Source organism: Sorex fumeus, unplaced genomic scaffold, assembly GCF_029834395.1.
Source record: "Sorex fumeus unplaced genomic scaffold, SorFum_2.1 ptg000265l, whole genome shotgun sequence".
NCBI classification, from domain to species: domain Eukaryota; kingdom Metazoa; phylum Chordata; class Mammalia; order Eulipotyphla; family Soricidae; genus Sorex; species Sorex fumeus.
This window is the reverse complement of record NW_026606322.1, coordinates 28,964,401-28,987,650: the sequence shown is the minus strand read 5'-3', so window position 1 is coordinate 28,987,650 and position 23,250 is coordinate 28,964,401. Positions and strand designations below refer to the sequence as shown.

At 49.7% G+C, this 23,250-nt stretch overlaps 1 protein-coding gene across 1 annotated transcript in view; it reads left to right on the top strand.

The window, feature by feature from the left end:
- The window catches only part of HUNK (hormonally up-regulated Neu-associated kinase), a 124,063-nt gene extending 101,028 nt beyond the window's left edge, over positions 1-23,035 (top strand). The window contains exons 6-11 of the mRNA XM_056109323.1: positions 6,798-6,933; positions 12,130-12,292; positions 16,923-17,006; positions 18,193-18,240; positions 20,466-20,646; positions 22,369-23,035. Of these exons, the coding sequence (XP_055965298.1) occupies positions 6,798-6,933; positions 12,130-12,292; positions 16,923-17,006; positions 18,193-18,240; positions 20,466-20,646; positions 22,369-23,012 (1,256 nt within the window). The 3' untranslated portion in view covers positions 23,013-23,035. The remainder of the gene's footprint in view (positions 1-6,797; positions 6,934-12,129; positions 12,293-16,922; positions 17,007-18,192; positions 18,241-20,465; positions 20,647-22,368) is intronic.
- Positions 23,036-23,250: the final 215 nt, after the last annotated feature.

The following is a 23,250-nucleotide window of genomic DNA, read 5'->3' as shown; positions in this document are numbered from 1 at the left end:
CTGCAGACCAATGGAACAGGGTTGAATACACTGACATCTCCCCTCAATCATATGATCGTCTAATCTTTGATAAAGGTGCAAGTAATGTGAAGTGGAGTAAGGAAAGTCTCTTTAACAAATTGTGCTGGCATCACTGGACGGCTACATGCAAAAAAATGGGCTCAGAACTCTGCCTAACACCATGTACAAAAGTAAGATCAAAATGGATTAAAGACCTCAACATCAGACCAGAAACCATAAGGTACATTGAAGACAAAGTTGGCAAAACCCTCCATGACATTGACGCTAATGGTATATTTAAAGATGCCACACCACTGGCCGAGCAAGTGAAAACAGAGATAGATAAATGGGACTATCTTAAACTAAGAAGCTTCTTCACCTCCAAAGAAACAGTGACCAAAATACAAAGACAGTCTACAGAATGGGAAAGGATATTCGCCGAATACACATCTGACAAGGGGTTGATATCCAGGATATACAAAATACTGGTTAAACTCCACAAGAAGAAAACATCCAACCCCATCCAAAAATGGGGCAATGAAATGAACAGAAACTTTCTCAAAGAAGAAATCCGAATGGCAAAAAAGCACATGAGAAAATGCTCTACATCATTAATCATCAGGGAGATGCAGATCAAAACCACAATGAGATACCATCTCACACCTCAGAGACTGGCCCACATTCAAAAGAACAAAAGCAACCAATGCTGGCACAGATGTGGTGAGAAAGGGACACTCCTTCACTGTTGGTGGGAATGTCGACTGGTTCAGCCCTTCTGGAAAACAGTATGGACGATTCTCAAAAAATTAGAAATTGAGCTCCCATTTGACCCAGCGATACCACTCCTGGGAATATATCCCAGAGAGGCAAAAATGTATTGTCGAAGTGACATCTGCACTTGTTTGTTCATTGCAGCACTCTTTACAATAGCCAGAAACTGGAAGAAACCTGAATGCCCAAGAACAGATGACTGGTTAAAGAAACTTTGGTACATCTACACAATGGAGTACTATGTAGCTGTTAGAAAAGATGAAGTCATGAAATTTACATACAAGTGGTACAACATGGAAAGTATCATGCTAAGCGAAATGAGTCAGAAAGAGAGGGCTAGACATAGAAAGATTGCATTCATCTGGGGGATATAAAGTAACAAAATATGAGATTAATACCCAAGAATAGCTGAGATCAGCACCAGGAAGATTACTCCATAGCTTAGTGGCCAGCCGGGCATTCTAGAGGAAAGGGCAGCTCAGATAGAGAAGGGAGCACCAAATAAAGGGTGTTTGGAGGATCCTCCCAGGAGGGGAGATGCATGTTGAAAGTAGACTATGAACTGAACATGTTTGCCACTCAATGCCTCTTTTGGAGACCACAACGCCCAAAAGGAGAGAGAGAACACAGGGGATTGCCCTGCCACAGAGGCAGGGTGGGATGGGGGGTTAGGGGTGGGGGGGATATTATCCATGGTGGTGGAAAATGGGCACTGGTGGAGGGATGGGTATCTGATCATTGTATAATCGAAACCCAAGCACAAAAAATTGTAAATCTACAACTGTACCTCATGGTGTTTCACTGATAAAAAAAAAATCTCAGGGCTGGGACAAATAGAGATGTTACTGACACCCACTCGAGTAAATTGATGAACAATGGGATGACAGTGATACAGTGACAGTAATGTACGCATCACCTCCCAGTAAGATTTAATGTTTACAAATAAATGCAGCTTTTCAAAGTCATCTCTCTGAGGGCTGCATAGGCCCAGAGGCTATCTCTCAGAAAGCCTCTTGACTTCTTTTTTATGGTCCAGGGGCATGTTTTGTCTTAGGTGACAGAGGACAGGAGGATGGAGATTGTAAAAGGCAAATACAATTGTACCTCATTGTATTAATCAGGATCAGCCAGGTGCAGCTGCAGTAACAAATATCACCAATTTTCCATCAAGCAGGAGTTCCGGAGATCCTCTTTTTATTCCACATTTCACATCCTTGTGTGATGTATCTAAAGTGATTTGAATCAATAGTTCAGGGGGTTCTGTCCAGCCGAGTAAGTCCGGATGCCTAGCTGTTGGAGCACTCACCATCTCAAACACCATCTCAACCAGAAAGACAGGAAGAGAATGGAGTTCACCCGCAGGAAACCTTCCCCCACTTCCTCACTCCCTCTTATAACTTCCACCTTTCCCAAATGCATCCATCACATGATTTTGCCCAACTAAAGAGAGTGTGCAAGTATAGCCCTAGGGGATAGCTGGAGGGAAGCAATCTAAAATTATCCGTTGAACTTGACTGGCATGAACCACGGGCCCTGTGGGGAGCAGGTGGTCTCTGGGTGGAAGTGGGCAGCCAGGCAAGGATAAGTCCGATTCCACCTCAAGAGACTCAATTTGTTTGTTTGTTTGTTTGTTTGGCTTGGGGTCCACACCCAGTGATGCTAAGGGGTTACTCCTGGCTCTGCACTCAGTAATCAGTCCTGGTGGTGTTCAGGGAACCATATAGGATGCCGGGGATTGAATCCAGGTTGGCACATGCAAGGAAAACTGTGCTTTCCTACCCACTGTGCTATCGCTCCAGTGATGAAACTTAATTTTTTTATTCCTTTCTCTCCTTATCTCCTTCCTTCCTTCCTTCCTTCCTTCCTTCCTTCCTTCCTTCCTTCCTTCCTTCCTTCCTTCCCTTTTCTCTCTCTCTTTGTTTCTTCTTTCTTTCTCTCTCTCTTTCTTTCTTTCTTTCTTTCTTTCTTTCTTTCTTTCTTTCTTTCTTTCTTTTACTCTTGCTTTTTGGGTATCTCACCCACCAATGCTCAGGCATTACTCCTGGCTCTGCACTCAGGAATCATTCCTGGCAGTGCTTGGGAGATTATATGGGATGCCAAGGATCGAACCCAGGTCAGCTTTGTGCAAGGCTAACACTCTCCCCACTGCACTATTACTACAACCCCTTAATTTCTTAATTTCTGAACCAATCTTGACCACATGCAAGGAAAACACCTAACCCACTGTGCTATTGCTCCAGCCCTGAGATGCCGCAATTTCTTAATTTCTGAACCAATCTTGTTTTCTCCCCACTTCAATTTATTTCTGGGTTCTTGAGTGTTTTCTGTCTCAGGAAATTAAATTTTCTCATAAGGAAGGACAAGATGTACTTCTGAAGAGGGGTCTGCTTGACCTCCGTTCCCGGTGTTCCAACTATATAAGCTCTGTGCTCTCTTCTCTGTCTTTAATATCAGAAGCCCCTCTGCCCCCACCCCTTTCAGTGTGGGGGACAGCCTCTCCTCTCCCTCTGCTGTGAGTGCTGCCTCATGTGACCAGGCAGATTCTCCAGAAGTCCGTTTTCTCCAGTGACTTCCTCCTGTACACTCAATGCCTGAGCCCCAGCATATTGATTTGGTGATTTTTGGCCACAGGTGTTTAGCCTGATGTACGTGTCCAGAGCAGCAGAGAGTGCTTGGATTAGGTCGGAAGAATTATGACTGGGCCAGTTGCGGCGTTGGAAAAACACTCAGTGCTCTTGGGAATCGTCCCTGTGGCTTCTTTGGAAGACTCCCCCCTCACCTCTGTCACTGACGGGAGTTGGGGGTGGGGAGTGGCTTGTGCACAAGAAGACAGACCCCTAGACCTCTCCCCCTTCTGCTGTGGGTGCCCATGGATCACAGGGATGGAATGCCTTTCCAACAGGCTTGTCATTCATGCCGCTCATAGTTTCATCTAGAGCACTTAACATCTATTCGAAGCAATTGCTTGAGATGGGGAGGTTTGGGTACCCCAGAAAATTACTCAAAACCAAGCGATTTAGCATCTGTGAGGGGTGACCTGTTGCTAATTCAAATTATTTTTAGAACATCAAAAATGATCCCTATACTCTTCTGCCCCTGCTTTTTAGGGGTTTTGTTGTATGTGGGGGGGTGGGAGGTGGGCAGGAGTTGACTACACCCAGCAGTGGTCAGGGGCTTCTTTTGGCTCTGTGCTGAAGGAGGATTCCTAGCAGTGCTTGTGTGTGTGTGTGTGTGTGTGTGTGTGTGTGTGTGTGTGTGTGTGTGTGTGATATGCAGTACCCAGGATTTAAACCTGGGTCATTTGTGTGCAAGGCCAGAGCCTTAACCCCTGTACCATCCTGCCCTGGGGAGATGAAGTAGAAGCTTTAGGGTATGCTGTTAGACCTTGTATCTCCTGCTAAGATGCTGATGTCTCTGTCTGCTGTGACTTTGACCTAAACACAGTGGCAGGGGTCATCTATCCACCTCTCTCTTTAAAGCTGACCCCCTCTAGGGGAAAGTAAGGTTGACTTTGGAGGAGCCTAGACCACATGTGAGGGGAATCACGGAGAGGGACCCACCTTGTATGGGTCACCCATACCCTAGAATCCATATGGGAAGCCCAAGAATTGAGTGGGGGGTGGTACGTGGCCACAGCTGCCATGTGGTTCCCAGGAAATGGGGGGATATTTTAATCCCTTTGTTCATGAGCTGCAGGGCATTTTTTCAGAGCCCTAATACCAACTTCAAAGAGCTTTAAGGATGTTTTTTTTAAGTGCTTTTTGAATAGCAATGCACTGTTAGTGATGTCCAAAGAATGAAATTCGTCAGTGGAGATTCGAACTAAAATTACTGTGCTCATCAGCGATTTGCGAAGATGCAGAGCTCTTGGTTCTGAAAATAGAACAAAAACGCACATCCAGTCTGTTCTTAGCTCCTCTGGTTAATCATACTGTGAAAAAAAAATGCTGGCTACTGGAGGGGGGCGGGAGGGGGGATTGGTTCAGGTCCTTTGAGGGTAAGCAACAGAGAGGGTCTCATCTACGTCATTAACACTGTGACTCCCTATTTCAGTTCATCAAGCCCATAGCTCTTCCCTTTGACCCAGAGTAGTCCTGATGAAGCATCCAAATGTCCTTTAAAATGTAGGTGGGGGGAGGGAAAGAGAATGAGAGAGAGAGAGAGAAAGAGAGAGAGAGAGAGAGACAGAGAGAGAGTCATAAGTTCCATGGAAAGGAATCTTTTCTTATTGAGCTCAGGTGGCTTTTCCGATCATTGCAGAACATTGCAAGAAAGTTTTATTTGGTGACCCAGCGATGAAACTTAAAAAATTTCAAGAAACTTGAAGAGTAGCTCACCACTGCTTTGGTGCCTACCTGTATATTTTATACCCATTGCATTTGAGGGAGGGGGCGAGGGAAGGTGATCCATTTATTTATTTATTCATTCATTTAATTTTGATCTTTAAAATGTGGGGAAGGTTGGGTTTTGTTTGTTTATTTTTGGGCCACACCTGTTGATGCTCAGAGGTTACCCCTGGCTCTAGATTCAGGAATAACTCCTGGCAGTGCTCCAGGGTACCAGATGGGGTACTGGGAATAGAACCTGGAACTGACGTGAACAAAGCAAAATGCCCTACTAGGTGTACTATTGCTTTTTTTAAATTTTTAAATTTTATTTTACTAAAGTACTGTCACTTATGGGCTTGAGCGATAGCACAGCGGGTAGGGTGTTTGCCTTGCAAGCGGCCAACATGGCCAACCCAAGTTTGATTCTTCTGCCCCTCTCAGAGAGCCTGGCAAGCTACTGAGAGTATCTCGCCCACAGCAAAGCCTGGCAAGCTCCCTGTGACGTATTTGATATGCCAAACACAGTAACAAGTGTCACAATGGAGACGTTACTGGGCCCGCTCAAGCAAATGGATGAAGAATGGGAGGACAGTGACAGTGACTGTCACTTATAAAGTTATTCATAGTTGAGTTTTATACAGGCAGTGTTCCAGCACCAATCCCACCACCAGTGTCAACTTCCCTGCACCAATGTTCCCAGGTGTCCTCCCAAGACTGCCCTCTTGATGGGCACCTTTTTAAGTTTGGTCTTATAAAGTTTGGGTCTCAGTGTTGCTGACTCTAAAGATTTGGCTCTTTATATCATTCTTCACATGAACAATACGTGAATCCCCCCAACCCCTACCCCCATTGCTTCTCATCTGTCTCTTCCCATAGCCCCCTTCACTCTATCCCTTTCCTTCTCCCTGTATTCTGGGATCAAGGGTGATCGGGGCAATCCCCCCTTCAAGCCATTGCATTCCCTCATCCAGTTATTCTTAATCCCATAAGTAATATCATCCTGGGTTTATCCTTCTTCCGATTCCCATTGTGCTCTTAAAGGGGAATGACCTTCTGCTGATCTTAACTGCATGGGAGCCTCATTGGGGGAGTGCATTGATGGAATGACCTAGCAAAAGGATGTTCTTCCGGTTTATTCTGGCATCAAAGTTACCTTGAGATTCTAGGTATCTTGTGGGGAGGTCTAAATAGAATGCCTCCCTGCTGAGTCGTGCAGCTTACCTTGAGAATAAGTATTTTCTCTTCTCGCCCCAAGCCAGTAAGTGAAACCCTCTTTTGGCTGCCTTTTATTTTATTATTTATTTATTTATTTATTTATTTTTTGCTTTTTGGTTCACACCCAGAGTTGCACATGGGTTACTGTGCAGGGACCATATAGGGATGCTGGGAATTGACCCTGGGTCAGCCGCATGCAAGGTAAATGCCCTACCCACTGTTCTACTGCTTCAGCCCCTTGGCTGCCTTTTAGAGCGAGGTGCAAGAGAAGAGTCTGGTGAGGACTTGGACCTGCAGGTGGTCAGGGTGACCTGAACTGACGGTGTATCATCAACTCTGAATATCATCAATTTTCTGGGGAGACCCACAGACCCCAAGAGTAGAGGGGCCCAACAAGGTGTTAACGGTCACATGCCTTGAGTCTCAGTGGCATCTGCCTCTAGCCTGTGATGCATGTGCATTCTTTGTCACCTACCTTCCCAGGGGCCATCAACTTCCTGCGCTCTCTGTTGGAGCCGGATCCTGTGAAGAGACCCAACATCCAGCAGGCCCTGGCGAACCGCTGGCTTAATGAGAATTACACCGGCAAAGTGCCCTGCAACATCACCTACCCCAACAGGTAAGCCAGGGTTCCCAGAGTGCCCCCTTCCCAGGCCAGATGGACTCATCCCACGGGCTCTGAGGAGTTCTCGACCGGAAGTAAGATAAGGCTCCCGAGGAAGTACGGTCTTCTCTCGACTTTCTCCCCATGTGTACCCCAACACCCTGTTATAAGCCTCTGTGCACCAGGGGAGCATAGCTAGGACCCACTCTTGTGGTGGCACCTGGTTTCTTTCACACTTGCTCCGGGGGGGGGGCATAGACCCCCAGCTGTACCTTTTACAGATTTATACAATAGTCCTATTTAGGCTCAGGGGAAGGGGAGACTCAGCTAGTGGATTTATGTGTGTGAACATTTGTATGTATGTATATATACATTCATCTATGCTTATGACTATATGTGTATTGTGTGTTGTCTACTGTGGGTATGTCTTTGCGTGTCTGGGTGAAGATGTGTATGTGTGTGTGTCTGAATCTGTGTGTGTATTTATGAATTTATACATCTATGTGTATGGATGTTTGTCTTTTGTCTGTGTGTGTATGAATTTATATTCACCTCTGTATTTGTATACATATATGGGTATACCATATGTATACCCTGTATATGAGTGTTTTCTGTATGTCTCCTCTGTATGTGGTGTGTGTCTATATGTGTGTATGTATGTGAACATATGAATTTATATGTATGAGTATATGTGCCATGTATGTCCATATGTATATTTGTGTATATGGGTGCCTACATATATATATATATGTAGGTGTATTTTTGGGGGGGGTGGGGGCTGATCCATGCTTGTGTTTTCTTGTCATTATTGGGCATTATTGGGTAGAATTATCCTTCTCCCCTTTCAAACCATGTGGGGCTCCTCTCCTGACACTTGATTATGAGGTTTACCTCAGCCCTAAGTCCCCTTCCTTCTGATGTCAAGATGACAAGGAGAAAAGTAATTCATCTATCGCTTCAGGCTGTGCTCTCCTTATGCGTCCCGTGAAGGCGTCACTCCAGCCTTTTTCTGAGGAGGAAACGTTCGGGAAGCCAGCATCTCCCGTGGCCCCGTCTCCAGGCTGGGTTGTATCTGTAGACAACAGGACCAAGCAGCCTTTCATTTTTCTTACCCATTGGAACATCCCAGTCAGAGGTGTGGAGGGAAGAGGCCGGCCCCTCTAGAACAATTGTGGCGACCACACGGGTCAGGGACCCAGTCTGAGGCCTGCTTCCTTCACATTTGACCGAGCCCTGGGGAGGCAAAGAGCAGCAGTGATGAAGGGGAAACCAACGGGTCGGAACAGAGAAAGGGGGTGGGGGTGGGGGGCTTCCATGATGAGTCCTTCAAAATGCCTTAAAAGTCCAGAAACATCAGCCACACCTGACCAGTGAAAGCAGTGCCCCTGCGTCCTCAGGTGCAGCGGGCGGGCAGGACTCTGTCTTGGAAAGAAAGTTCTAGAAGACATTTCTGGGTGGTTGTCTCTGGGGTCTATAGCCATGCTGCTGGGGCAGTAACAGCATTAACAGGAGTGAGGGGTCTCCTCTGTTGCCAGGTACTATTCTAGCATTTGACTCACGAGGTTGCTTGGCACGAAGGGGGCTACGAAGCTTCCGAAGCTACAGGGGAGCTGGAAATAGACCAGTTTGTCGATCGCTCCATTTGGGCTGGTATCTGAACCCCAATATGAGGTGGAGAGCAAAGCCCAGGGGCCAGGCCTCCTCACCTGAGTTGGGATTTCCTGAGGGGACACGGTTGGAGCTGCCGTCGGCGAAAGGTGGGGTTGCAGGGGTGGGAGTGGAGTGGGGGGATGACGCGACAGCTCCTGTCACCATGAAGCTCATAATTACAGTGGAAATGAGCCTTATCCATCCACTCGATGTGGCAGCTGTTGACGGACGTGGAGGCTGGGGTTTAGAGACGGTTTCCCCCTTCTGAAGACGGTGCCTCTTCAGTCACCAGGAGTCCGCGGAGTCCCCAGGCTGTGGTTTCCAAAGGGTGCACAAAGGTCAAGGCGCCTACGCTGATTTGCACTTAGCCAGAAGCCAGAATCACTGTCCTCCAGTTGTTCATCGATTTGCTCCAGCGGGCCCAGTAACATTGTGAGACTTGTTACTGTGTTTGGCATATCGAATACATCACGGGTAGCTTGCCAGGCTTTGCCATGCAGGTGAGATACTCTCGGTAGCTTGCCGGGCTCTCAGAGAGGGGCGGAGGAATCGAACTTGGGTCAGCCATGTTGGCTGCGTGCAAAGCAAACGCCCTACTGCTGTGCTATCGCTCCAGCCCCCATCAGTAGCCTAAAATCTGCTTTTTCTTTTTGTTTGTTTGTTCTTGGTATCTTGCCCGCACGGCAGAGCCTGACAAACTCCCCATGACGTATTTGATATGCCAAACACAGTAACAACAAAGTCTCCAATGGAGACGTTACTGGGCCCGCTCGAGCAAATCGACGAACAATGGGAGGGTCTTTAGCTTTACCTTTATCTTTTTGTTTTGAGGGAGGGAGAACCAAACCTGGCAGTGCTCAGGGGTCATTCCTGACTCTGCATTCAGGGATCACACCTGATCCTGGCAAAATTCGGGGGAATCGTATGGGATGCCGGGAATCGAACCTGGGTCGGCCGCATGCAAGCAAAGCTCCCTACCTGCCCTACTATCCATCTCCGTGAAGGCCGGGTGGATGGGACAGTGGCTGAGATCTTGGACTAGGATGGGAATGTAGCTCAGCACCACCTGCTTCCACTGGCCTTGTCCAGTCTTGATCTTGGAAAACGTCTACACACCCCCCCGCACCCCTTCCCCCCATGAGTGCTCTGGATAATTACTGTTCTGGTGCTGCTAGCACCTAGATGAAAGGAATAAAGGTTGTGTGGGCAGAGAAAGGAAGGTTTTTCTTCATAAGTGTATTTTATGGGGGCCCGAGGGATTGGGAATGGGGGACGGTAGGCTCTGTGCAGGCTTGCCATGCAGGAAGCCTGAGGTTCGATCCTCAGCCCCACTTTGTCCCCAGGGCACCGCCAAGAGTGACCCCCTGATCACAGCCAAGGGTGGCAACAAGGCAAAACAAAGCATAACGGAGTATCTGGCAGATCTCAACCTGCCTGGCTCCAATTTTTATCCTTAAGAAGTTGTCAGGGTTTTGCTTTGGGGAAAGAGAAAAAAAATAAAGGTCATTTTTTTTTTCTTTTTTGGGTCACACCCAGTGATGCACAGGGATTTCTCATGGCTCTGCAGTCAGGAATTACTCCTGGCGGTGCTCAGGGGACCATATAGGATGCTGGGAATCAACCCTAGGTCGGCTGCATGCTTTTTCCCCCTTTCTCTCTTTCTCTCTCTCTCTCTCTCTCTCTTTCTTTTTTTTTTTTTTGGTTTTGAGGCTAAACCTGACAGTGCTCAGGGCTTACTCCTGGCTCTGCACTCAGGAATTACTCCTGGTGGTGCTCAGTTGACCACATGGGAAGCTGGGAATCGAACCCTGGTTGGCTGTGTGCAACGCAAGTACCTTACCTGTGTTGCTATCTCACTGACCCTCGTTTTTTGGTGTTTTGTTGTGTTTGGAGCGATATTCAGGGGCTATTTTGGGCTCTACACTCAGGATTTACCCCTGGCGGGGCTTGGGGGAACCATATAAGATGCCAGGGATCGAACACAAGAAGGCAAGCGCCCTACCTGCTGTTCTCTTAGCCCAAGAGGAGAATTTTGGTTTTTAAATCTACACACTGCGGAGTTTAGAAATGAGACAAAAAAAAAAAAACAAGAAGTGTGAAATTTAAACTACATTAGTCTATATCTATCTATCTATCTATCTATATGTTGTGTGTGAACATATGATTTCACTCATTGTGGTTTATAGAGACACCCAATAAACAAATCACTGTCACTGTTCTCCCGTTGTTCATCCATTTGCTCGAGTGGGCTCAGTAACATCTCCATTGTGACACATTGTTACTGTGTTTGGCGTATTGAATACGTCACAGATAGCTTGCCAGGCTTTGCCATGCGGGCGAGATGCTCTCGGTAGCTTGCCGGGCTCTCTGAGAGGGGTGGGGGAATCGAACCTGGGTCGGCCAGGTCAGCTGCGTGCAAGGCAAATGCCCTGCCCGATGTGCTATCGCTCCAACCCAATAAACAAATGAGCAAAACAAAACAAAATTGGACTTTTAATCTATGAGACCAAGTTAGTGGTTGTAGGAGGGAAGAGGGAAGGGGGATAAGTGGCGGATCAGCTGACGGGGTCAGTTGAATAATGAAGGGGAGTTGGACTGTGGGAGTTGGGGACCCTTCCTTGTTTGTAATGTTCAGACCGAACCATATGTGGTACCAGGGATCAAATCAGGATTTGACCACATGCAAGCACTTTATCTGCTGTACTATCCTTGTGAGAGTTGGACTTTTGCTATGAACTTAGTATAAACAGATACTGATTTAACACACACAGTTGAAGCTTCCCTAACGTTATGATGCATTGTTATTTAATGGGGGCTGGAGAGGTAGCACAACAGATAGGGTGTTTACCTTGCACGCGGCTGACCCGGGTTTGATTCCTCCATCCTTCCCTGAGAGCCCGGCAAGCTACTGAAAGTATCCCGCCTGCATGGAAGAGCCTGGCAAGCTCCCCGTGGTGTGTTTGATATGCCCAAAACAGTAACAGCAAGTCTCACAATGGAGACGTTACTGGTGCCCGCTGGAGCAAATCAATGAACAACGGGAAGGCAGTGCTACAGTGCTATAGTTATATAATGAAAAAAATAAATAAATAAAAGTGCAAGGGTCATCAGCAGGCCCAATTTTCTCAATGAGCAGCATCCAGATCTTGGGTCTATGCGGGATCTTTTCCTTTAGGGATGCAGCTTTCCACAGTTAAAAGTCAAGTGAGGGACTGGAGAGAAAGTGCAAAGTGTACGACACTTGCCTGGCACATAGCTAACCCCTGCATGATCTCTGGGGTCACCTAGGGTCCCCCCATCCCCCCTCCCCCTGCACCTCCAGGAGGGATCCCTGAGTGCTAAGACAGGAAGGAGTAATACCTGAGCACTGCCAAGTGTGGCCAAAAAAAAAAAAACCACACAGTCAAAAACAAGTGTAAAAAGTGGAATCGAGGCAGGGGAAGTCCCACAGATGGAGCAGCTACCCAAGGGCTATCTGGCATGTGAGCCTGGACCCCAAGTCTCCCCGACCCCCACCCCTGAGGAGATGGAGCAGTGACCACGTGTCACTCTGTCCTGCAGGATTTCCCTGGAAGACCTGAGCCCCAGCGTGATCCTGCACATGACCGAGAAGCTGGGCTACAAGAACAGCGACGTCATCAACACCGTGCTTTCCAATCGTGCCTGCCACATCCTCGCCATCTACTTCCTCCTGAACAAGAAACTCGAGCGCTACCTGTCCGGGGTAAGAGATGGGGCAGGGGGGATTGAGGTTGGGGTTGGGTGGTGCCTCTACTCCACTCTGCTCACTGCGGGGGACTGTCCAGCTGCTGCCTATTGATGGGAGCAGTTCACTGAAACAAATCCCACAGCGGCCGAGTTTATCTCCAGCAAGGGATGGAAGAAAAAAAGTGCTTCTTGGGGAGCGCTTTTTATTTGAAGAGGCTTTCAAATATTACCCCCTGCAGAGTGGAGCCCTGGGCAGGACTGTTTAGAGAGTTCATCTTCTTTCCTCACAACTTTGTCTTTTTTTTTTTTAAATCTGCTGTCTCTCGACTCTGCGGGTTCCTGGATGCCCGGGGACCTCCTGGGCTCATGAAAGTTGGGGAGCAATGCCTCTCCGGCATTCATCTCCAAAGCCTGGTGAATGAGAAGGCCATGGAATATGTGTATCGCTCTAGGAAAGAATTCCCCCTAGCGTGGTGATCTGTCCTCGTCACCACCCAGCCCAGGCATTTAGAAGGTCCCGGGGGTCTGCATCACAGAGGGGGTGCCCCCTCATTGGGCTGGACTCGGGTCTCCTCTAGACTGTCTAGCACCCAAACTCTGAGACTCTGAATTCTGGGCCTGCTATTTCCTGCCTATGGGACTCTGGGCAAATGACCTCCATGGGATGGGCCTCAGTTTGTTCATCTGTAAAATAGGGATAATGATGGATTGTCTGCCTTTCCCTGTGTGCGTGGGTGAGGGGGTCTAGTTTGGATGAAACCATCTCACTGCAGACAGTCTCTGCAAGTTGAACTGGCAGAAAGGCAGTATAGATTCATAATTCCGATGCTTTTTCTCTGACCCCAGGTGCTCAGGGCTGACCTGAGAAACCAGGAAACCTGCTGGGGAAATTTCAGAATTTTCAGATATCCTATCTGAAGTTTGATTTTAAACCTACTTCCTTGAGGGAGGAGTTTCATGGTGTGTGTATGGCATCTTGAGATTCAAATGCACGTTCGTCCTGTAGATGACACCTTGGGATCTGAGTGTTCTTTCATACAGTATACATGGCACCTTGAGGTGTGAGCGCACTTTCATCCTTTATGTATGGAGCCTTGAGATTTGAGTGGACTTTCATCTGTCTGGTATATGTGGGCACTTGAGATTTGAATATGCTTTCATCCTTTTTATGTGGCACGTTGGGATTGAGTGCTCTTTCATTCAGTATATACGGCACCTTGAGACTTGAACATACTTTCATCTCCTCTGTGTGGAACCTAGAGATTTGCGTGTGCTTTCAGCCTGTCTATATGGCATCCTCGGATTTGTGTTCATTGCTCTGAGGAAGACATTTAGAAAACTTGGAAAAGACAAACTGTTGGTTTCTTTTCTTTTTAAAAAGTGCTATTTGAAGTCCTTATAGCCCAATATATCACGGAAGTTGGCTAAACAATAGGCTTAGTAACCTTCGGTGCGATGTCTACGTTAGCACTAAAGACGGAAAGAGCCCCTTCCATTGCGTGTCTTTGCTAGCCCTGACAGCAAGCCAGAATAATGCTCGGACGATGAAATGGTTAGAGTGCGGCTCTGTGGCACGGGTACCAGAGACACAGCTAGAACGCATTACTGAGTAGACAGAACTGATGGCTTGTTCAAGAGGTGGACAAAGGGTCTGGAGCGATAGCACAGTGGGTAGGGCATTTGCCTTGCACACGGCCAACCTGGGTTTGATTCCCAGCATCCCATATGGTCCCCTGAGCACCAGGTGTAACCCAAAAAAAGAAAAAAAAAAAGAGGTGGATGAAAAGCAGATGCTTCTAAGCTGGTTTGGCAAGAGACAGCTGGGAAAGGAGTAGAGGAGGGAGGTTTTCTACAGTGAAAGTCTTTCGAAAATACAAAACTTCTAGGTAGATGGTGGCCCATGTAAGCAGCTTTGGGACTAGATTTGGGGACAGAGGCAGCTTTGGGGCTAGATTTTAGCCCACAGTCACAGGCAAGTGACCACTTGAGAGGGACAGGGCCTTAGACACAGTATATTTTTTCACTGTCACTGTCCTCCCATTGTTCATTAATTTGCTCGAGCGGACCCAGTAACGTCTCCATTGGAGACTTTGTTGTTACTGTGTTTGGCATATCGAATACATCATGGGTAGCTTGCCAGGCTCTGCCGTGCGGGCGAGATACTCTCGGTAGCTTGCCGGGCTCTCCGAGAGGGGTGGAGGAATCGAACTCGAGTAGGCCATGTTGGCTGCATGCAAGGCAAATGCCCTACCGCTGTGCTATCACTCCAGCCCAGTATATATATTTTTATTTCATTTATTTATTTATAAGTAAATAAATAAAAATAAAAAATATTTGTGGGTCACACCCGGCAATGCACAGGAGTTACTTCTGGCTTTGTATACAGAAATTACTCCTGGCAGTGCTCAGGGGACCCTATGGGATGCTGGGAATCGAACCCAGGTTGGACGTGTGCAAGACAAATGCCCTCCCCGCTGTACTATTGCTCCAGTCCACAGTATATTTTTTATGGCATGGGATTAGGTGATAAGGAGAAATTCAGGAAATTTCTGGTTCTCCTTGTTTGCAATGATGAACTTATTAGAAAGAGCTATGGCTGCTGAGTTTTTCTCATTTTTTTTCCCATGAAGATGCTATGTGCCATTTCTTTCTTACCTTATCCTTGTAATCACTACTTTAAGGTGTATTTTAGAATGAGTAGCATGGTGCATGCTTCCAGTTTATAAACAGGCCTCAGTTGTAGGCCTGTTTATAAAGAGTTGACAATGTTTACACGCCGCCATCACCATCAGAGACCATCAAGTGAGAGGGTGATGCGTTCGGAATTGAAATTGTTTCTCCAGGAGAAGGGAGGCTAGGGGAACAGCCCGGGATTTCCTTTTTCAAGTGACATTTGATATGTTCAGAAAAGAGATTTTAGGAAATTATTGTCTGCCCCTTCCCTTGGTGGTTGCTGTTGGTGCTGTGGCATCCTGGGCTCACACAGTCACAAGAGGATCTTGATAAAGACGCCAGGCAGCTGGCTTGGCCCATGGCCAGGTGGGTGTCTGTGCTGACGATCAAACTCTCAACTTCACACTTGCAAAACAGGAACCATTGAGCCACATCTCCATGCCATGAGTTTTGTCAAAACGTTCTCGTGAAATTGCCTCTGAAGTTCATGACCTCACATATTTCAGGAATGATCTGTTGCTCCTTTGCTGAGGAGACGCCAAGATTCTTTAGGCGGATCTGGAGGTTTGGTTCAGGGGTCAATAAGATGGAGGAAAACTGGTTTTTAAAATAGTATCTTCTGGGTAACTCCATTAGCCACAAATGCCAACTTGGGTCCTTCCCAAACAGTCCTGGAGTGCTCATGGGGCATTTCCTGGGGGCTCGCAGGCCCTGTCTTGATGTTTCTGGGTGCTTTGCCTGCTGTGCTGTGATCCCCCACTTTGGCTCACATCAGTCAGGTGGGAGATATCTCAAACTTGCAAACATGAGCGTGACTTTGTCTCCAGACCAACTCAGTTTCCCGGGAAACTTGGCTCACACTAGCTGGAGAAGGTTCTTGTTTGAGTGCATTTGGTTTGCACTTTACCCTTCATTCATAGGACATACCTACTCTGAAAAGCAGCATCCAGATGAATGACCGCTCTTGACTAGCATGAACGGATTCCCCAGAGACAGCTGGTGAGCTTAGGAATGTCCACAGACAGCTAATTGCATTGTCCCTTATGCCCGGTCCCAGTCATTAATCACTGGAACCAATGTCAAATGACCCACGTCGAATTTCAAAACAAGAACGCACCAAACAGCAAAGCATACGCTCCCTCAGTTGTTATTTCGCCCTTCTCTTCAATTCCTCTTTCCTTTCTCTAAAACCAAGAAGTACAGGGGGTTCATCAGAGAATCTGTTTAGGGCATTTGCTGATTGATGAATGTGTCATTTCATTTCATGTCTCCGGGGAGGGTTATGTTGGATTATCTTGGGTGGGGGCCTCTCTGTCTTCTTTAAGCTATAATAGGGACCCCTGTGACTTTTATAGGGGGGTCCGGAACTTGTATCATCTTTAGATAAGCCCACAAACATGTAAGCTTCATAGTCCATGATCCGATGAAATCAACTCTTCCCCACTCCCGTGTTTGATTGATGCTTTTGCTCTCGGAGAGTTTTTCTTGGCACAGATGAAAGAGCCAAGGCCCAGCCAGGGGCACTGACCTGTCCAGGTTCTCCCAGCCCTTCCCAAGCAGAGGCTGGGCAGAAGCGGATCCCCTGACTCAGGGCAGAGCAGGAGAGAAGGGTACAGGGAACCCCATGCTGTCCTCAGCAGAGACTTTGGGTGTTATTTTCCTTTTCTTTTTGGTTTTGGTGGCACACCCAGCTACGTTCAGGGCTTCCCCCTGGCTTTGTGCTCGGGGGTCACTTCTGGCTGAGTCTGGGGGACCATCTGAGGTGCCGGGGATCTAATGTGAGTTGGTGCAAGCCTGGTGAGTGCCTTACCTGCTGTACTGTCTATCCCTATGAGAGACAAAGCGCTTGTATGGCAAAACTGCTCGGGGTTCTTCCTCAGGTCCTGTGGTTTGAAAATGAATGGGTGGACATTTCTAGTTCCTGTGAGTTAAACCAGGTTTTTTTCTCTCCCCCCCCCACCCCCTTTGGATAGAAATCGGACCTTCAGGATGGTGTCTGCTATAAGACCCAGCTCTACCAGATAGAAAAGTGCAAGCCCACGCCAGAGCCCTATGAGGTAAGTGACTCCAGAGCTGAGCCCTAGCGAGTGTTCCCAGGGAGAGTGGATTTGCAGTTTTTTGTTTGCTTCTGTGCCATATTCAGCAGTGCTCAGGGCTTACCCCTGGCTCTGCGCTCAGGGATCCCTCCTGGTGAGGCTCGGTCAGCCTCAGGCAAGACAAGCAGCTTACCCAGTGGAGGATTTGCAGATTTGGGACTGGAGAGCAGAGGGAAAAGGAAACCAATTACCGCGAAACACGCAAGTACCGGCAGACAAGGGCATTCTGCTGAACTGAGCCCTTGAGAAAGGAATGATTTATGGTTTCAAACCAGGGTTCTCCTTAGAATCACCCTGGGAATGTTTCAACATCTGGACGCCTCATACCCTCTCCACCTTTTCAGGTGGGGGGAGGGAGGTGGGGAGAGGCTGAGGGGCGCAGACTGGATGTATCTTCTTGGTTGATTCTGTGGCATGGCCAAGGCTGGAAACCACTGTCAGATCTGCAATAAAAGTAAAGAGAGTTTGTAGCAGGCTGGAGAAATGGGGGGCGCACGGGGCGGGATGGGGGGGGGAGAGAGAGAGAGAGAGAGAATAAAGCAACTGCCAGTTGCATTTCAAGACAGGAAGAAAGCATTGGTGCTAACCACAATAAAAAGGACTAAATTTCAGTACTCCATGCGTTAGCCGTCAGTGGTAGACAGGGAATGGGCAGGGGTGTATCCAGAGGCTACTGGGTAGGAGACTTGGCTATTAAAGGAGGAAAAAGCAGCTTGGTTGGAGTGATAGTACAGCAGGTAGGGCGTTTGCCTTGCTGCAATGCAGCCAACCTGGGTTCAATCCCAGGCATCCCATATGGTCCGCCAAGCCCTCGCCAGGAGTAATCCCTGAGCTCCGCCAGGTGTGGCCCCCAAAACAAGAAGAAAAAAAAAGAAAGAAAAATCAGCTTTCACCTGCTCTTTACTAGATCACTCATTGGTCTGGAGGGGTATAAGACTTAAATACAAAATGACCCAGACATCCTTTTGGGATCTGGATGCAGCTGGGACCGCTGGTTTCTGGGTCATGGAGAGGTTTGCTGTCTGGCCTCCAGGCTCTGAGCTGAGTGAGTCTCAGCCCGAGCTGCAGAGGCCCCGGCTGGGAAGCGTGCAGAGAGAACAGCCGGCGGGCGCAGCTCCTCACCTGGCTGGCATGCTGCTTTTCACAGGCCTCCCTGGACACCTGGACCCGAGAACTGGAATTCCACACTGTGCAGGTAAGGCCTGTGGGTGGCCGGGCTCGCCAGCCTCGTCCAGAGAAACACACCCCAGTGCATGTGTGTGCCTTCATGAGATGCTCAGAGAGAGACGCTGGGGAGAGCTGCTAGTGCACTCAGGCCCTCAGTTTCCCCTATTCCTCCTACTTTTTCTCTCCTGAGGCCTCCAGCTAATGGGGCAGGGCCCACTCATGCTGGGGAGCAGGGATCTTCAACCGCCAGCCCCCAGAGTGGTACCCACCTGCAGGCATCTGACCCTCAGTTTAATTCCCAGCACCGGGGTGTTTGCAGGTAGGGCATTTGCCTTGCGTGTGGCCAACTCGGGTTCGATTCCTGGCATCCCATATGGTCCCCTGAGCACAGAGCCAGGAGTAACCCTTGAGCATTACTAGGTGTGACCCAAAAACCAAAAAAAAAAAAATTCCCAGCACCATGTATAGTCCTGAGCACTACCAGGAGTGATCCCTGAACACAGAGCCAGGAGTGAGCCCTGAGCACTGCCGGGTGTGGCCCCACTGCACCACCAGAATAAATTAGTTGGTGGAAACTTCACCTCTTCTTCTTTTGGGAGGAGTGAAGGGTTGTGCCACACTCAGTGATGCTCAGGGCTTACTCCTAGCTCGGTGTCAGGGATCCCTCCCTGCGGGTTTGGGAAACTGGGGATGGAAACAGTCAGTTATGTGCTAGGCAAGCGCACTAGCCACTGGGCTGTCATTCTGGTTCCTTCACCTGTTCTTTTCCCCCCTGCTTTGCACCTTCCTTGAGGCCAAGCCACTGCAGCTAAGGCTTAGGCCTTGCAAGAGTCACTGCCATGAGGGTGGTCCCCAGGCCTCAGCTGGGCAGCCCCAACTCCCCACCACTACCCTTACATTCTTCCCAACTAGTAAAGCCAGTAGAATGATGAAGCTGAGTTTTCAAGGACTTTGGGAACCCTCTTCAGAAAACCCGAGAGAGACCCTCTTCAGAAAACCCGAGAGAGAGAGAGAGACAGAGAGGCAGAGACAGAGACAGAGACAAAGAGATAGAGACAGACAGAGAGAAAAAGAGGATAGAGGGAGGGAGGGAGAGAGAGACAGAGACAGAGAGAGACAGACACAGAGATAGAGACAGACAGACAGAGAGAAAAAGAGGATAGAGGGAGGGAGGGAGAGAGAGACAGAGAGAGAGGGAAAGAGAGATAGACAGAAAAAGAGAGGAGAGAGACAGAGAGGGAAAGAGAGACAGACAGGGATAGGGAGAGAGAGAAAAAGAAAAGAGAGAGAGACTGAGAGGGAAAGAGAGACAGAGGGAGAGACAGAGAGAGAGGGGGAAGAGAGAGAGAAAAAGAGAGAGAGACAGAGGGAGACAGGGACAGAAGGAAAGAGACAGAAAGAGAGGGAGGGAGAGAGACAGAGAGAGAGAGGTTTCCTGGAAAGCTCTACAGAAACCTCATTTAAAGTCCATGAGCTGCGTTTGAATTACAAATGCTTTTCAAGTTGAACTCAAAATGTGGAACTGCATCTTTCTCAGAATTCCCCACCCCCGCCTTCCTGGTGAGGCCAGGGACAGGGCTGCCCCTGACTGGCCAGCAGTAAACGTGAACCGTGACTTGCAGGCTGATGCCCCAGAGACAGTCTGCTCAGCGGCACGGCCCTTCCCAGAGGCCAGCTTCCCTGCATTTCATTTCCATCCACTTCGTGGCCTACCGACTTCTCCCACTTTCAATAATGATTCAAATTGCTCCCAGTGCCTGGCCCTTATGCCAACAGCTATGGGGTGACAGTCAGGTTCGCCCCCCTCAGAGGGAGAACTGAGTTGAACTGAGGCCAGGCGGGCAGCAGAAGTGGCTACTTTTCAGTACCTAAGAAGTACTGACCTGAGTCCACTTCGCCCTTTGGGACCTTGAACTGCTGAGCACAAGAGGACGAGTTAGTGATGGTTCAAGTTTCCTTGAACCTCTACAGATCAGGCCTGGTGCCACCTCTGTGCAAAGCACGCACAGAGCCCTCCTTTAAACCAGACCGAGGTTCCTCTGCTCTACCTCCCTAGTTTCAGCTTTTGCTAGGATAATTGGCTGTCCCCGCCCCCCCCGCCCCCCCCCCCCCCCCCCGGTTGGCTGGAATCCCTTGTGCCTCCATTAGGGGCGCCACTGAGAGCAGAGCCAAGCTCTGCTCTGCTCTGCCCTTGGATGGGGAATTCCAATGCTCTGTGCCTCTGTGGGGCTAAGGTTTGCATCTGTCCTACAGGATAAAAAGCCCAAAGAACAAGAGAAAAGAGGAGATTTTCTTCACCGGCCGTTTTCCAAGAAGCTAGATAAGAGCCTGTCGGGGCACAAGCAGCCCGCGGCCTCGCTCATCTCCCAGATCCAGAACACCAAGGCCCTGCTCAAGGAGCGGAAGGGACCTAAAGCCGGCTTCCCCGACAAAGGTGGGTCCGTGGAGGGCCTCTGAGCTTGGGGCTCCCCAAATGGGTGGCGCCAGGTACCACCCAGAAAGATGAAGCAGCCCATCTAAGGAACCTCAGGAAATCAGGCCCCCCTGGGCAGGCAGGATTTGCCAACGTAGACATGGGGCACCTGGTGCTCTGAAATAGCACCTTATTGGGGTACAAGGTGCCACAGGAGTCAGCCTGGGGTGCAGGAACAGAGACCTGAGGCAGGGTCAACACCGGCATGGATATTCCTGAGGGAGTAGATTCGGGGGTCTATGAGGCTGTGGGAGCAAGAGCAGGGTTCTACAGCAGCAGAAATTAGAGTACCCAGTATGACGGGCGCAGGGGCTGGGTGCCTTGGGATTGTGGCAGCTTATTGGAGCGCAAGTATTGCAGAACTGGAAGGGAGTGCAGGGATAGAGATTGGAGGCAGGCATGAAAATCTGGGTACATGGTATTGTAGGGGGTGCATGGCTTTGTGAGAACAAAGGCTGGGGTAAGGCATTGTAGGAGTAGGGATTGAGGACAAGAATAATTAGGGGGTGCAGGAGCAGAGATGGAGATACCTGGAGTCTTAGAACCAGGAACGAATGTTCCAGATCACCAGGACAGAGATTGGGGGTGCAGGGGTGGTGGCAGGAACCTTCCCAGAACAGTGGACGCTGAGGCAATGGAAGGGGTCGGATGTATCCGGGCAGGGGGGTGCTGGGTACGAAAGAGCACCCTGCCCTGGGGGGCTCAGAGTAGGCTGAGGCCTCTCTTGTGAAAGGAAGCTGGGTGGACTGAGTGAGGCCCAGCTGTGGGGGGCGCCCACCATGGTCAGTAGCCCACTGATGGGAGAGATCCTCATGGTTTGATGCAGAAAGGGCACACAAACACGCACACACATATGCGCTTGTGTGCACACAGAGACACATACACCCACATTATACATACCCACAGGGGGACACACATTTGCATGCAGACATAAACATGTACATACATGCATACAGTGCACACTGGTACACACATGTACAAACACTCATGCACATGTACATATATGCACATGTGTGCACACACAGAGCGTGTTTCGGACTATGCACAAGAAGGCCTCTTCACATTGGGAGGGGACATGCCATTTTTTAAAAATTTCATTTTATTTTATTTAAACTTTTTAAAATTGAACACTGTGAGATAGCCCATTACAAAGCTGCTCATGATTCAGTCATGCAGTGTTCCAACACCCCGTCCCTCCACCAGTGGATTTTAGGGAACACAAAAGGGGGGTCGGGTGGATGGAGGCCGGTGAGGATCTCCCAATAGGCTACCCCTTGGCACTCACCCGTCCACATTCTCTGGATGGATCTTGGGGTCCTGACCTCGGCCCTTTGCTCCAGTAGGAAGAGATAGTTGTCCACCACCAGCCAGCTGTCCGCTGGAGAAGCAGAAAGCATTGGGCAGCAGTCACATAGCTCTACGCTTAAGTGACCCCTGATTCTCACCTTCCGATGAAGAATTCCAAGGGTTCAGAGAAGGCAGGGGGTGTCATGGCAGGGAGGGGCTCCCTTGCTTGGCTTTGACGCCAGCTACAAATTGGAAGGACCCCAGCCCACTGCCTCTCCCCAGTAACTCCCAGACCCTATCCAGCCAGTGGTCGGGACAGGGTGGGGCTGGGTGGGGAGGGGGGAACCATTTCTCACTCCCCATCACCCTGACCCCGTTTGCTTCTCGGCCTTGCAGATCCCTTCGGCTGCCGCAGTATCTTCCGCAAAACCTCAGACTCCAACTGCGTGGCTTCCTCTTCCATGGAATTCATCGCCGTCCCGCCCCCGCGGACCCCCCGGGCCGTCAAGAAGCCCGAGTCTCCTCTGCAGGGGGGGCCCAGCAGCCCCAAGGAGGACCCCCTGCTGCTGGTACGCTCCTTCGAGTCAGTGGAGCGCGCAGAGCCGCCGGAACCCGCCTCACCGCCCGCATCAGGGCATCACTACCGTGCGCTGAGCTCACCAGGGGCCTGGGCCCGGGGCCCCCCCAGCGAGCGAACACTGTCCCCGGGAAGCCTCTCACCCCTGCAGCCTCCACTGCACCCCACCCTCCTCTCTTTTACCCACGAAGAGAAGCTCGGCACCCCCAAGGAGGAGGCCGCGTGTGTCCCCGCACCAGCGGGGCCCGGGGGCACCCCCGCACTGGGGCTGGGGAGCCCTAACTGCGTGAAGAGCCGGGGCAGGTTCCCCATGATGGGCATCGGGCAGATGCTGCGGAAGCGCCATCAGAGCCTGCAGCCAGCCCTGGACCGGCCCCTGGAGGCCAGCCTGCCCCCACTGCAGCCCGTGGGCACCCCGAACCTGTCCTTCGGCCTGGCCGACGGAGTTCGAGGCCAGTGTTAACCCAGGCTGATCTCCACCCCTCACCCCAGGCGTTCCGGATGTTTCTGAGAAGTGCCAGAACGGTACCCCCCCACCTACACACACACACACACACACACATCCCTCCTAGCCCAGGGTGGTCAGGGCATGGAGAATCTAGGCGCTCCAATTTCTGAACCTCAATCTACTCTGCCCCTGAAATGCACCCCAGAATCTGTCAGGCTTTGGGATCCCCCAGAGACGGGAATGTGCATCTATC